This window comes from Equus caballus, chromosome 25 (assembly GCF_041296265.1).
Source record: "Equus caballus isolate H_3958 breed thoroughbred chromosome 25, TB-T2T, whole genome shotgun sequence".
NCBI classification, from domain to species: Eukaryota; Metazoa; Chordata; class Mammalia; order Perissodactyla; family Equidae; genus Equus; species Equus caballus.
Genome location: NC_091708.1, coordinates 23,392,787 through 23,408,589, shown reverse-complemented (window position 1 = coordinate 23,408,589; position 15,803 = coordinate 23,392,787). Strand labels below are relative to the sequence as shown.

The 15,803-nt window shown below is 40.6% G+C and overlaps 1 protein-coding gene across 25 annotated transcripts in view; it reads right to left on the bottom strand.

Annotated features, from left to right (window-relative positions):
- The window catches only part of PALM2AKAP2 (PALM2 and AKAP2 fusion), a 467,689-nt gene that overhangs the window by 203,994 nt on the left and 247,892 nt on the right, over positions 1 to 15,803 (bottom strand). For 7 of the 25 annotated variants that reach the window (XM_070251287.1, XM_023628619.2, XM_023628617.2 and 4 more), the window contains 2 exons: positions 15,666 to 15,767; positions 5,116 to 5,811 (listed from right to left, as the gene is read on the bottom strand). The exons of 8 other annotated variants lie outside the window; for them this stretch is intronic. In XM_070251287.1, coding sequence (XP_070107388.1) covers positions 5,116 to 5,811; positions 15,666 to 15,767 — 798 coding nt within the window. The remainder of the gene's footprint in view (positions 1 to 5,115; positions 5,812 to 15,665; positions 15,768 to 15,803) is intronic. 10 more of the 25 variants (XM_070251292.1, XM_070251297.1, XM_070251293.1 and 7 more) reach the window with 2 other exon arrangements.

Sequence of the window (15,803 nt, the reverse complement as noted above, 5' to 3'; positions counted from 1 at the left end):
TTTTGTCATTCATTTTGTGAACATCACAAGGCAGGTACATTCTGTAAACATATATACGATACAGTACATTAACCATAGGAAAATAAAAAGAAAGCCACCCTGTAATTCTTTTCTTTCTGTGTTTCTGTTCTTTCACTCCAGAAGGACTGCCTGAAATCTAGGGAGAATTTTCTGGTTCAGGAAATAGACTTTTCTTTTGGTAAAAATGCAGTGACTTGCAAAAAAATAGCCCCAGGTGACTAGTAAGAGCAATATGGGGAGATGACCATTCGTACCTCAACCTGTAGAAACTTAGAAAAGTCACAAAATATAAAAAAGTCATTAATGTCAGGAAGCATTTTGTTTTCCTGCTTAGTAAAAGAGAGCATTGAAAAATTGTTTTTTACAAAAGTTAAGGCTGTCCAGATCTTTGATGCAGAAAGTCTGCAGTCCCCAAAATTACATGTTATATTTTCACGTTGAAAGCAAGTTTTTTGTGCTACGGTTCTGACCTTATGTTCAACTGGAGTGGAGAGGGGAAGCAGAGGCCGATTTAAGTCGTATAAAACTCAAGGGGGTGGGAGGGAGGCTAGTCTAGAGATCCCCAGTGAAGTTGCCCTTGGACGCTTTGAGGATGTAATCTTTATCCTGTCTTTTTCTACATTCAAATAATAAGTATTTTGGTTTTTGTTAAAATGGGAATTTTATTATGGACTTTGCTGAAGCTATGAAAATACAGACACATAACGGCACTGTGCTCCTCATAAAAGATCGACTTTTCTTTTTCCCTAAAAAATGCAGGAAAGTTTTCCTGAAGAGACCAGAAGACTACACAATGAAGGTGAACTGGCAACTGGACTCAAAGATTCCATCTTGCTCATGCCTTCGAGCTATTTTGTGATATATACCATAATTCTGTGGCCCTGCTGGGTTGTACCACCCAAGACGATAAAGGATAGTTTCTGGTTCTATCCTAATCAGTGGAGTTCTATATACCTTGATTAGCAAATTGAGGAGCCTCTGAAAGATTGCATATTTACAAAGTTTCTGAAACTTACATCTTACTCTGCTGAGAATCGGTGGTTTCAATACCAAATGTGCACGTTGCAAAAATACAACATGCAACTGCTCGCCTTGGAATGGTTTTTGTTGTAAACAAAGTAGGGTCGCAGGAGATGAGAATATTCCCATAAGGAATGGGCCCCTTGGGGAGTTAGACTTCGCAGTGGGTCCAGTGACAAACAGAGATGGCAGAGCTTCTAGAGTTTGAGTAAGACCCTTAAATCGACAGGGTTAATGCTTTTTAAAAGGGAAGAACTGGTTTAGTGGTTCGATTTTGGCCTCTATCACGTTTCCTCCCTCCTCTTTTTCTACCCACTGGTTCATTGGCATTAAATAAATGATCATTGTCAAGGGTGTCCTGCAGCCCCTTGAAATGAAATTCTGCAGGAAGTGAAAAGAAATAAGCTGTTTTCAGACTTGGCCTCAACGTTTTGCTCCAGAGATAATATTGTATCTCTAGAAAACTCGGTTTAGATGTTTTCCCCCTTTTATAAAAACTTGACCCTAAACAAAAATAAAATAGTCTACTTGCATGTAGGAAAAACACATTTATCACCAGAAAGTAGAATGGAAGAGGTGGGAGTCTGAAGCAGACACATGTCTGTTAACATTTCAGAAAGGAGTCAAACCAAATGAACTCTAGAATTTGTTTGCGTTTCCTGAAGGCCTTTGAATAATTTTAGGCTGCTCAGGAGGCTTACGGAAACCATGTTTGGGGTTGCCAGAAGGAAATTCCCTAGTCCCTCGTCCTCTCTATTCCCAAAATTAAGCCACATCACTGGATGTTGTCAAACTAACTTTTGCTTATATAAGGAAAATAGTATAATTAGGGGTAAAAGAGGTACAAAGTAAAAAAAAAAATCCCCTTAGTTTGTCCTGTTGTACATCAAAGGAAAAAAGAGTCAAGGATACACAAGTCATCAAGATTTTTCAGGATATGTAAGGTTGAACTTTATCATTTTAACCATTAAAGGATTTTTAATTCAACGCCATTGAAAATCTATTTATAAACAAACGAAATATCCCTTCTTTCCCTCTTTCTCCTTTTTCCATCTAACAGGGAACTGATTATACGATTTTAAAAGAAAGTCCCACTAACCATTAGCTCAAAAACAACCACGGTTTTGCAGCTTCATTATCGATTCTCTAATTAGTCTGGTTATGGAAGTCAATACCCTGTATTTTTGAAGGACGTGATACCACACACAATAGCGTTTTTACAGAGAAAATGCCAATATCAGCAAGGAAGGCAGAATGTTCACAATCACAACTCTGTGGATATTTTCATTATGAAAGAGAGTTACTTGTTGCTGTAGATGGGATTATAGGTCTCATCCCATAAAAGTCCTGGCTGAGCCTGAATCCCCTGTTATGATAGGAAAATGATGCAAGATATGCAAATACATATGCCATATTCATACACACCTTCATTTACTGTGGCCACAAATCATTTTAATAAAGGGAACACATCTTATGTTAAAAACCATTAAATGATAAGCTTTAAAAGTATAGAGAGAACTCAAATTCATATAATTTGCTAATCCCTATAATAATAATTGATGAATGAGAGTGTAGATTATCATTGGTCTTTTGGATCTTACACGTAGTGTTGTAGAGAGAGGTGCAGATCATTGTCTCTGTGAGAAACCAGTTGACTTATGGTAGGTCGTTTCAGGGAATTATCTGTCCTGTTAAGACTCTTGATTCTGTTTCTCAAACAGCACTCCCACGGGCTCTAAATTCTATCATTCCACTCACTGACTGTGCTTTCAAAAACTCATATCAAATAGTTTTAATTCCCAAAAAGATAAGTGATGGTAAACTTTTAGACTGTTTCTTTCTTAAATAATTAAAGGAATAGATTGTCCAAAACAATGAATCTGTTTTTTCTATGTAAATAGGTCTATCTGGCATGTCATTTTATCAAACATTTAAATGATGCTTCTTAAACGACCATTTACTGAGGAGCATGAAGCTGAGAGTGGCAAGATTTATAGGCAGCAAAACCAGGTATTATTTCCAGGTAATAGAGCAGTTATTCAATTGTAGCTGCTTTGGTGAACCTGACACTTAGATATATTCCCTCAGCTATTCAAAATCAAGCCATGGATGGAATCATCTAGAAAGTAGAACTTAGCTCCTTTATTTCTCCCTTGTTTAACTTTTTTTGTTTACATATTGGTGATAAAATTACTCACTTTGTGCTCATTAAAAATGTAAATTTTTTGAAAAAAAGTAACTTTGAAAATTAAAAACTATCGTTTTTTTCTTTCCTCTTGGAATAAATATAATTTCAAGCAAAGACACTTAAAATAATCATAGGTAGATTTAGTACTAAAAAAGCTATTTATGACAAATTTAGCTGGTTCTGTAAAAAAACTCTCTCAAAACTACCTTTTTTTTTTTTTCTCATCTACTTTCCACAGAAGTTAGACTGGATGTAGTATGTCTTACTGTATGTTTTTCAAAACTATGTTCTATAGAACTAAGATAATTTTATAAATGATTTGCAATAATACTATGAACATTTGGGCAAATAACTTAAAGTTAAGATATCTCTGTTACTAAAATGTTACATCTTTGTTTCATTACTATATTATTATTTTACTAAATTGCTTCCCTTTGGTTTTACTATACATGTGGCTGTTTGCTTTGGGGGAGCGCTAAGAATTTTTTAAAAGAATTCTTCATCATGTTCTAGATAAAAACTATCTTTTGATGTTCCGAAATCTCCAGAAGTTTAAGAAACCATGCTTTAAAAAGCTCAGTTATGTGTTACCCAATGAGCATTTGTGGAATGGCTTGAAGTACTTAACGTTGAGAATACAGGTCTTTCTTAATCTTTAAAATTTTTTTTCCATTCTGAAGTTTCTTTTGAGGGGTGAATAAACCTACACGGTGACATTACGGGAAACATTCTCTTTCTCACAGGGACAGAAAGAAAAGAGTCCAGATGTAAGGCTCTGTAATCAACTGGTCAGGGGAGATGAACTGTTAAGTTCAGTTACAGCACCATCCACAATGAAGTGGGAACATCGCCGCAGGAACCAGGGTAGGTCACAAAGACTCTTTTAGAAATATGGTCACTGCAGAGATATTCCTCAAAATGATCCCTTCGTTGAAAACAGATTAACATGATCAGAAAATATCCGTGAAAAAAAAACCAATATAAAAGTTTACATTTTTTTGAGAGAATAGAATGGATTTACCTAATTTTGGAGATCACGACTGATGCTTAAAACAATGTTTGTCTCATGTCCTTAGAAAATTAAAAATGGTGCTTCTTATAGAAAGGGTCCATCAGTTAAGCCATAGAATGAGACAGCTCCTGATGAGCAGGTTACGGAATCAGTCCCTACGTTTCAGCTGTGACAAGCGCTGCGTCTTTTTCTTTTACATCAACTTCATTTCAGTTTTAACAGAAGGAAAGCCAAAGATGCACAATACTGTAATCTGGAAGCTTACGTAAGGCAGCAAAAAGCATCATCCTAGATTGGACAGACTAAGTAAGGTCCACTTTTGGCTACACTAGCAACCGGCTAGAGCCAACAGCATTTTGCCACACAAGATATAAAAGCAAAGATCCACAGCAAGGGAGGCAAGGGAGAAATCAGCGACGTGGCGATGATGTGTGACTACGTGATAGGAACACGCTACAAAATGAAGCCCCCGGTACCAATGGGCTCAATTCCAGTCAAGTGAATTAAGGCTACTATATAACTGGCTGATATGAAGAGTCCATTCCAATCGAGCAGTAAGGAATTGATTCACTCTTGAAGACACAAGGAAAGGTTTAGAGGAAAAGCAAGTTCTTGGAAAGAATGAAGCACACACATGCACGTTGTCTCTCAGGTGAGGAAACTGGAGGAAAATGAAAGGGAAAAAATAAGAGAGATCAAAGCAATCCAACTGCAAGGCAAGGCAGGTGTTTGCTTCCAGTTCACAGTATTGCAGTTAGTGGTACAGTGAGGTCTACGTAAGTGGTGGAGAGCACAGAGGCTGCCCAGAAGAAAAGGGAAGAAAGAAGTGGTCACATGACAACACAGCATTGACAGCGCTTTTTCTTTTGGGTACCTGGGGCTGGCTCTGTGGCCAGGCTCTCTTCCTTCCCTTCTGGGGATGAGGGCTCTGTGGTGTCTGAGACGGGCCTCCCGGACACAAGCTCAGCTGCATTCCCATCAATAGTGGACACATCTGTCACTGTCTTCTCCCTCAATGACTTCTCATCATCTTCATCAATGAGGACCAATTCAGCCTTGATGGTTTCATCATAGCCTAGCACCTTTTTAGTCTCCTCTTCATCCTCGATATTTTGGTAGCCCATGAAAATCATGGTGACTGGCTGATCCAAGTGTGCCTCTGGCCCTTCAGTGCTGGGGGCTTGGGTCTGCTGCCCTGGGTTCCCAGAAGTATGATCTTTCCTAGACTTATGTACCATTTCTAACTTGGCTTCTTTGCAGAGCATGTGTTCCTTAGGGTGGCTGACGCTCCCATCTGCAACCACAGTCCTTTCTGACACGTGCCCTCCTCTTAAGCTTGATTGTCCAGCCTTCTGAATAAGCTCTTCTACATCCTTTGAGCTTAATTTGTGCACTCCGTTTTCTACTATGGTGCCTCCAGAGTGCACCTCATAGACTACTTTGGTACCATCATCATAGACTTTGACTCCTCTCTGATGGACCCCCTCTGGGCCAATGGTGGATGTAGAGAGAATCTTGGTCTCTCCTGTTTGTTTGTCTGTCTCCACATTAATTTCCATGGCGTACACAGCTTGAATGAAAACAAGAGAAAGGAAGTGCATGTTACAACAAAAAAAGCCAGTGAATGGTTAATTGCCAAACAGACAAAAAAAAGGTTTTGTGCCCTTTCTAGTCTAACTGCCAAGCATCTCGAGTGTTAGAGTGAGTGCACATTGTGGACAGAGGTGGTTATATATGTGTTTTAACAAAGCAGCTTAATGCACTGGGAAGACAGATGTACAGAGTTACCGTATCTCAATGGCACTTAGACTTTTAAGGAAGATATGCTAAAATAAGGCCACAAGCAACTGTTTCGATCCAGTGTAACGAATTACAGGGAGGCTGGCAACATGCAAGTCTACCTAGATTGAGAGCTTACCCTAGGCTTATAGACAATTGCAAAGCCCTTGGTTAAGATATGTCCTAGTTCCAACCTCTTAAATCTGTTTTTAACTCTTTCACCGAGGACTCTACTGTTTTTACTACATTTCTACATGTTCTCTAGTGTTAATAGAGAACATGCAAAAGTTCTTGCATGCGGGACACGGCTATCTTCCACTGTACTTTAAAATAAGATATTTGCAAGTGATTGCAAAAATTGAAAAGCTACAAAAGTGGTCAGATTCTATGCTCTGTGAGCACTTCAGTCACTTAGCAGGTTTCTAAAACAAGAACTAAGAAAAGAACAAGACAGAGGTAGCTTCCTCCCATGACACTGGAATTTGAGGACGATGATCACAGACGGCTCTTTCTTCTCTCCACAGTGCCAAGTTCTCGTGATTCTTCCCCATGCTATCTTTCCCATCTGTCGCCTTCTTTCTGTTCCACTCTGAGACACTATTTCCTCTTCCCTAGACTATTGCAAGAGCTTCCTATCTGGTCTTCCGGCTCCAGTCTCGCCCTCTCCAACTCATCCCAAACCCTCCCGCCCATCTCAGCTTCCTAAGGACCAGCTCTTTCCTGTCCTATAGACTCACGTGACGCTCTATACTTTCAAATCTATTACCTCAGAGGCTCCCAACGAGGCACGCATTCTGGATGGGAGGAAACTGGGCCAACTGTCCCCTAGCACCCTTTCCCTGAATGACCCGCGGACACATCACCCTCCACAGCTTCAAAACTGAATCCACGTTCTCTCAAAACTCCCCCAGAGTCTTGGTGTTAACTAACAGCAATACCACCACACTGGTCTCTCGAGAAGCCTCAGAATCATACCTGATTTGGCCTTTTCTTCCTAATTACCCACAGTCAAACAATTGTTGCGGCAAATTCTATGTCAGACCTACCCCCTTGCATCTCCTCATTGCTATCTCTATCACCTGCTCTCTGTGCAACAACCTTGGGTCCGATTTTTCCTGCCGCTTCCATCTTCTCAAGGCCAGAGGGCCAAAGGCAGCCGAGGCCTGGTTTTGTACGGCTAGAGAAGTAAAGAATGGTTTTTACATTTTTAAAAGATTATTTAAAAAAAAAAGAAGAAGAAGGAAAGAATTTAAGAACAAGGAAAAAGGAAAAACCAAAGAATATGCAACAGAGACCATATGTGCTCCACAAAGTCTAAAATATTTACGATCTGGCCATTTATAGAAAAAGTTTGTTGACCCTGCTAGCCTATGCTCCAGCCTGCCCATAGAGTTACTTTTCTCATAAACCTTCTGTTAGTTCTTATGTGTGTTTAGGATAAACACCAAACTCCTTAGCTTGGCCTATAATTTCCTTTGGAATGTGTTTGCAACCTCCCTTTCTTGTCTTGTTAGGCAGCCCTGCTCATTCCACATACGCTCGGGCCATAACAAAGTTCTCACTATTCCCAGGATGCTCAATATCCTTCCACGACCGCTTGTCCCTGTGCCTGCTGTCCATCTGTCTAGACTGCCTTTCATCCCTTCTCCACCAGGAGACTACTGGAGTCCCATGCCCCATCTCTGCTTATCATTGCCTTTGAGCCCTTACCTCTTTCTGAATAACCACAAGTTCCCCAACTGTGTTAAGAAGATCCAAACCATCTTTTCAATTGCATGATCCATCCAGCCCTTTTCCTCAGTACAACCAAACAACACCACCCCGTACCTAAACATTTCCTGCTTTCGTTAAGATTCCCTTCTCTTGAAATGTCCTTCTTCTGAGTTCCTGTACAACCATCCACCAATGCCCAGGTCATCTGCTCCCTTTTCCATAAGCTTTCTTTGATGCTCCCATCTCTAAGTCATCTCTCTCTTCTTAAGATTCTCGGAATACTTCTTCTAAACCTCTCAGAAGGCACTTCACACTTTCCACTCAGTGGTATAATTATTTCTGGGAATGTTTTATTAGCTTTATAGATTTTGGGGATCCTTAAAGGCTAGTTTTTGCCTGACATCTTTCTATGATTTCTCCCTCCCCAGAGCACCTACCTTACAGCCTTCTGTATAGAAATTACCTGATAGACATACCTGTGAGACAAATGCTACTAATTTAAAAGGCTCATTTGGTTGTCTTAATCTAGTCACAAATATTTATATATATATAATATGACACCAATGAAAAGGTACACACAGTGATTAATGTCTGAACTGGCTTTAAAAAAACAGCAATGATATCATTCCATCTGCTTGAGTAATAAAATACAATCTGTTTATGGTTAACACTTAACTGAAAAGATTTTGAAGCAAAATCCAATGCGTGACTTCCATCATGTCCATTTTGAAAGTTTTACTTGTTCAGCACAAAGATCTTGAGTTTCCTTAAGTGATACAAGGGGAGGCCAGCAAATATTTGTCATAAAGGTACATGGGTTCACATAATGATGGTGACCAAGAGAAATGTTTGTCTCAGTTATTTCCTGATTTTCCACAAAATGTGTCATCAAAGTAACAGAACAGGCATTTAAAATTTTGCATGGGCTCCAAATAGTTGTTCTTTAAATATTACATTTATATTAAAAAGCACAGTTTTGGGTTAAAATATTATGTCCTATCACTACTAACACTCATGGGACATATTTATAAATAAGGAAGGTAATAATGCTTGTCAGTTGTAGGTACAACATCTAATTACATCCCAAACATTCAGTAATATGTGAACAAAATGACACATTGACCTGCAATCAATACAGAGTATGGAATGAAATATTTCCATTTTTATATTTATATATGATAGGATACAAATTATGAACATGATAATCTTTAGAGATCTCTCTCTCTGCCCGCCAGTGAGAATACTGTCATTGTTGGTCCAGTTTTCCCTTCTCCACCACCCTAATCCTCAATCTCATTTGGTCTTTGCCTGTTCATAGAATCAGAGACTACACAGAAAGGAGGGAAGATGAGGAGAAGTTCTTTTCTAGAACAGTTGAGTAGATCCACACAATAAAGAGTTGAGAAAGAAGGAGTTTAGTGGAAGAGAGTAAAAGCCATGTGGGAGATAGAGAGGGAGCATTTTGTGGTGGTGGATGATGCTTTGGAGAGTGAAATGTGGAAGAAAAAAAGGGAATACAAGAAGTGCTTCTGGGTGGAGATATGAATTGGATCCCTTTTATTACCGTTCAGGAAAAACAGGTAAAGAACAGAGTTCCTTTTTAGTAGCTTTTTCTTTTCTTTTCTTTTTTTTTGTTTATGAATTTAGGCTGTATTTTGTTAAATGTGACATGGTTCTGGGACTGGACCACATGGGACATGGTTTCATTAGGGTTACATATTAATATTTATATTTACATGCTGTACACTGTTCTTTCAATATTTCTAGAATATGAGAGAACATTTTAAGACATTTTCATAATAAAATAAAGCTAGATATGCTATGCCATAAAATACAACAGCCATAGGTATTTTTTTTCCCAGATAAAACATAAAGCTTCGAAGGAAACACACATCTTTAGTAGGTTTCTTCAGGGTTTGGTGCACAATCCTTGTCTGCATTCACTCTCTTCTCTAGTAAGGGGCACTTAGGTGAACACTTTGAGAAGCTCTGGCCTAACACAAAGGCAATATTTAGACTCCATGGACACACAAGTGAGAATCTCATCAGACATTCAGAAAACCACGCAGAGGTGTGAACATTTATCTTAAACGTGTTGTTCACAAATAAGCATTTATATTTTGCTCCAGGTCTCAGCCAATAATATTTCAAATGTGAGTCAGGGTGCATATGAACCAGTAGGAAAATAAGATACTTTAAAATTCAACATTTTGCTTTTGCTGCATGCACACAATTTTAAAAACTTCTGCATTTTACTGCTGCCAAGTAGTGCATACCAAAGACCTCTCACTCACATCATGCCCTCATCTCTAACCACAAAGAATACTCTCTGATCCACCCTTTTCTTCCTTCAAGCTTCTCCATGCCACAGGTACAGTACCGTCTGTAGTGATGAGGGTCCTGTGCTCATCTTGTTGAAATAAAAATGAGGAGGAGGTGCAGTTCAGGGGAGGAGGTTTTCTGGGGAGTCCCTAAAAGAGATTTTGAAAGAGCCCCATGGATGTAAAGAAAAGTATTTGAAGAAAAGCTTGGAGGAAGGTCCTGGAGACAGAGAAAAAAGAAAGGAAACAGTCCAACGGCAGTTCCAAAGATAGAATGACTGAAATCTGGAAGTATGTTTTTATCAAATGATCCATTTAATTATTGATTTCCAAACATTATATACTGATGACACTAAGATCGGAGTATATAAAGCATTCCTCCAATAACCCAGTGAGAGAGCCAAGAATATGTTCATTTTGATAATGAAGAACGAGAACCAAAGGGGTCAGTTTCTGCAAAGGGATACAAATGAATGACTGAGTTGGTGCTTTGACTGTGGGCCTCCACGTTGAGTTTTCTTGGTCCTTGCTCCCTCATAGCTCTCTTGTCAATAGGAGAACCACTTTGAAGAAGCAGAGGTCACTGTAATGGGAGTTGGCAATCCCAGCCTCTAGGTTCTGCAAACAGCTAGGCGTGGGTTACAGTGGGAGGCCCTTGGGGAAGACACCTGCCTGGAAACCAAGGTGTGGGTGGGATGAAGGGCCACCATGGCTGGTGCACTGCAGGGTCCAGAGAGATGGGGCCAAGGAGCAGAAAATCCTTCATTCTAGTTCAAACTAATTTCCCTGGCTCCATGGGCTGTCTTGTGCTCTGTCACCTTCAACTTTGGCAGAGACAGAGCAGCTGTAACAGCTACGAGGAGCCTAGGGAAGAGGAAACAAGAGCACCTGATACAGAGGGAGGGGACCAATTGACATGATTCCATTTCAGAATCAAGCCAAGAACATACAAAAGGAGACACTGCGTTCCGTGAGGACAGGAAATTCAATCATTGTTAAATGCCTTGACTCAGGCTTCTCCCAACTCATTTCCTCTGACTTGCTGAGATCAGTGGGAGGAAGAACAAAGCTGAGGGTCCACCGCAAAGTATAAAATGACACGCCCCACTGTCATTAATCAGTGAGATGGGCGGTGTCAGGGAGAAACACAGTGGGTCTGATTTCCTATCCAGATGACACTCCATCTTGGGGCCTCACTTTTCCCATCTGTGTAATGAACGGTATCCAGCTTCGATATTCTATGGTGCCGTGAACTTCCTGTGTGGCTCATGAGTCAGTGACGTGTAACATACAATAGGAAGGCAGTAGACAGCCAGCTCACAACTGTCACCCAGCAGTGAGATCATCCCCATATAATGAACATCTAGGAGCTGCATCACAGCTGGAATGTGGAAGAGAAGCCATGCATATGCTTGGGTCATTGAATGAAGAAACATCGTGCAGTCTTGTCCCTTCGACCTCATGATTATGCATATATACGTATGTTCACAACTTCTCTTCAGGTTGGAAACATAAAATGGCTATTGTGATGTCAATAACAATGGAAACAAGGAAATTAATTCAGAGTGGCTTCTCCCTCTCATGCCAGAGGGCAATCTCTAACTTCAAAACCCAGTAATTGAAAATTTCTTTGAATCGATCATTTTCCCAAGATACCTTAGTATTAACAAAAATGCCAGTAAGGGTATGATGTTGATGGATAACAAACGCAAAAGCCAATTTCTCGTGTCTGATTTTGCTTCTACTTTTTGATCAAGAAGGACAGTTTTCAGGCTGAAAAGTGCCAAAAAGAATATTGCTAAGAGGTAACCGAAAGCCAGATGAGTAGAGAAGATTGGAAAATAATAAAGCACCAGGGACATAAACGCTGTCAGTGCTTTGGGCCACGGGCCCCAGTTCCTTTATCGATGAATTTGTCTCGAGGATCTTGTCTACCAGGAAATGTGCCCAAGGCAGAGACTCGCAGTTCTGATTTTCGAAAATGAGGAGTGAATTCCATACACTACACAGAAGTGCGCTTGACATCGTGGCTGGCTAAATTCTAGAGTTAGTTTTCAAAGAGCAGAGACTCCCAAGACCAGCATGGGTTCATCACGCAGACACCATGCAGACTAATCTCACTTTCTTTTTTGTTCAAGGTCTGTAGACAAATTAGGCAAATGCCAGAGATACAGCGTCTGTGGATCATCATACATCCTCATTATATTCCTGTGGACAAGACAGAAACGTGTGCCTTGGGTGTCAGGACAAGTGTCAGAACTTGTTACTGGCTGAATGATCATGTCCCACAGGCACTGAATTAGGGTTCCCAAGGGCCAGGAGACCCCTAATGGTATGCCACAGGCCTCTGACTTTGGTTCCTACTGTGCCATGTTTTCATCAGTGAAATAATGAAAAATAATAAAAGCTTGTTTTTCAGATTTGAGGTGATGCTAAATTGAGATGAAAAGTGAGATTATGCGGTACCACAATCATGAGCTGTAAAGCCCCTGACAATAAAGAAGAGAGTTTTCTACCTTCAAAACTGTTAAACCCTTTATTCAAATGAAATCTGATGCAGAAACATACTATGTAAACGCAAGTGTGGAGGAGCTGCCGTCTTTGAAGACTGAGAGCACACCAGAGCCCCAACCACCAACCTTGCACCATTTCTCTTGCCCCATTCCGCCGAGGCTCCTCCGTGACCCCTGGGGACCCCCAGCACTCACGAGGGACAATCCAACAAGAAGAAATTTAACAGTCCTATCAAATCTACAAAGGACAGAAAGGCACGTAGCTCATCCTCATTTTTGCCTTTTGAGATTAGTAATAAGGAATTCTGTAGGTTCTTCTGTGTGTGAACAGGTGAAGCAGTGTGTGCACAATTAGGGGAACAGACTGCACATTTCAAATGAAATGATTCTGCAACAATGAGTAACGATGCTGGATAAAGGAAAGGAAACTGAGCAGTGGCACATGTCAAATGACTTTGGGGCTTTACTTTAGAACCTGGAGCTGAAAGGCCATGCCAATGAAGTGAGTCACATGGTCTTTGGTGTCATGCTCTGCTCTGTGGGGCAATCAGCACACCCCAGGGTGCACTGGGCAGCTCTGAGCATTGCATTCTGGGAAGACTAGAGACCAAGTGGAGAGTGTTCAGAATGGCAGAGGGTGTCTCAGAGCCATATCATCATCTGGGGACCCTGAAGAGACTGGGGCTGTGAGAGTTAAGGGGATGTAGAATGGGGATCTGGGAAAGACAGGAAAAGATAGTCATTTTCAAATACCTAAAGGGCAATCAGAATTTAGGTTTGATCTGAGCGGCTCCAGGGAGCAGGATAAGGACCAACGGGTGGGAGACAGAGGCAGACAAATGATGGCTCCATCAGAGGAAGAACGTCCCAATAGTTAGAACCAATTATAGACAGAATGTGCCACCTGGAGGGAGATTAAGGGCCAATCTTAGAGGTGTGTCTGTGGTTCGAGGACCTCTTTGCCGGGCTGCTGTACCCTGCTTCCATGTTTGAATAAGGGATTGGAATAGATGCCTCCTAATTCTGAAAAGCAATGATTCTAAATAAATTCCCATTTATACACAATCCTAAACCTCTCAAACTCCAAACAACAAAAACATCTTCCATAATACTGAGTAAGAACAAGTGACATTTATTAAAATGGCCCTAAGATTGCGCAAATCGACAAAAGGACGTTCCTAAAGTGAGATGGATTACATCTAGGAGAAAGAATTCTAGGGGTGAGTGTCATTAGTTGCTATCCATGCTCTGTGTGGTCACTGTTCGCCATAAATGATAATGAGTCTGGACACCCTATTCCAAAACCAGCCCCATCAAGGAGTTAACCACACCAAATGCAATTCCTTCCACAACTGCTTCTGTGTATTTCCACAGTAGATACATTTATGCAAACTAGTTCTTAACTAATAAGCAAAAGTACATGTAAACTTATTTTTTAAAAGTTTCGGATCACATAATACTTTTTAAAAACTGCATTTGCCATTTGGATCACATTTTTGCAGTATCTTCAAATACGAAGGATGCTAGGTTGTGATAGTAAGTGTATTCCTACATACACAGCACTACCATCACATTAACATATTGCTCTTGAACTTGACAACCAACACGGCTGAAATCTTTTTTATAGCTCTTAAAAGTTAGCTCTCACACACTGTCTTACCCCCTCCATGAGCTGATCCATTTGTTGATTATATCGCATGTCCCGTGAGGTGCAGGAACATGTGGAGAGGGGCTGGAAAGCTGTTTACCCACCACGATTGGGAACTATCAACACCCCAGTCTCCAGTAAAAGCAGAAGGGGTGTAACTTTTGAACCGTTATTACCCGAGTTGATTTCAGAAATACACCTTGGAGCATTTAAGAGTCTACGGCTTAAGTCACTGCTTATGATTTCATTGTAGCACAACTGTAGGCTGCAAGTTCAGGTTTAGCCATCCTGTTAACTGTCCAGGGATATGTGGACCTGGCCCGGGTCTGACCAGACACCACCTGCAGTGCCACCCAACTCTAGAACTCTGAGAGTCTGTATGCAAAGGTAATACGCTACGATGTTTACAGAGACACCCAGTAGATATTTAAGTCAGTGCACATGACAGCTATGCCAATACTTACTTGCCATTTTATTTTACTTTTACATCAAAATAAAGAGGCATTATCTGCTTCATAAAAATATTCAGACTGGCCTATATAAAAGATTTCCTCCAGCTTAAATGTCCACAATGGGATTAGTTTTATAAAAGCTGTCATTATGTGATTTATTTTAAACAAAACTCACCTAGATGATGTCAAGCATAACCTAACATTCATATTTGAATGCACCTACATTGTCACTAACTGTGCAACCTTGGCAATTCATTTTTTCACTTAACCCCCTGGCCCTCAGTGCATGTCTGTGCAGAGCAAAAAGATTGCAATTGAGATTTACTTTTCACGTCCATCCAGTTCTGATTTCTGAGGCACATTCACATTGAACAGAGTAAAGCATAGTTCTCTATATACTTTATCCTCATAAATGCATTATTTTCTAAAATTCACAATTGTGAGAAACGTTAGCAAGAAATATGTTCTTTAAATTGCTACTTTTTCCCCCCAAATATACCACAGTAGCTAAGAAATAACTTCAGAAATGGGAAGACTTGGGATTATATGTTCATAATATATAAACAGGTTGATTCTCAAAGGATTCTGGCAACATACTCATACGCTCTGAAAATACTTTCCACTCAGCTTCCATCACAGCTCATTTGATCTTGTATAATTCCAATATGGAACATAAAAATCCCTGGTGGCAGAGTACAGACTAACTTTGAGAATAAGGACAGATATAAAGACCACAAACATGAGAGACAGACTCCTCTGAAGTTGGAGGGAAAACCTTCCACGATTTTCTCAGTACTCCCTCCCATGCGGTCCTCAATTACTCATCACGGCCCAGTGCCTGCCCTGTGTGGCCACTGTCAAGTCTGTGTCTGAGACTGGGCTGAAGACAAGGTCCCCCCAAGTAAAGATATCTGGGCATCCCTCATTAATAAACTCCGAGAAAGGCAAGCCCCATGGCCAGTCCTGGCATCCAAACCAAATAGCTCCCCAGGACTTACCAGCTGCTCTGCTGGTCCCGTCCTGCCCAGGTGATGGTTCTGCTGTTGGTGAACAGAGGAGTGGCAGGTCGGGGAGCTGGGAGGAAATGTAATTTACTGCATCTGGTAGCAGAGAACAGGGAATACAATTAGGCACAG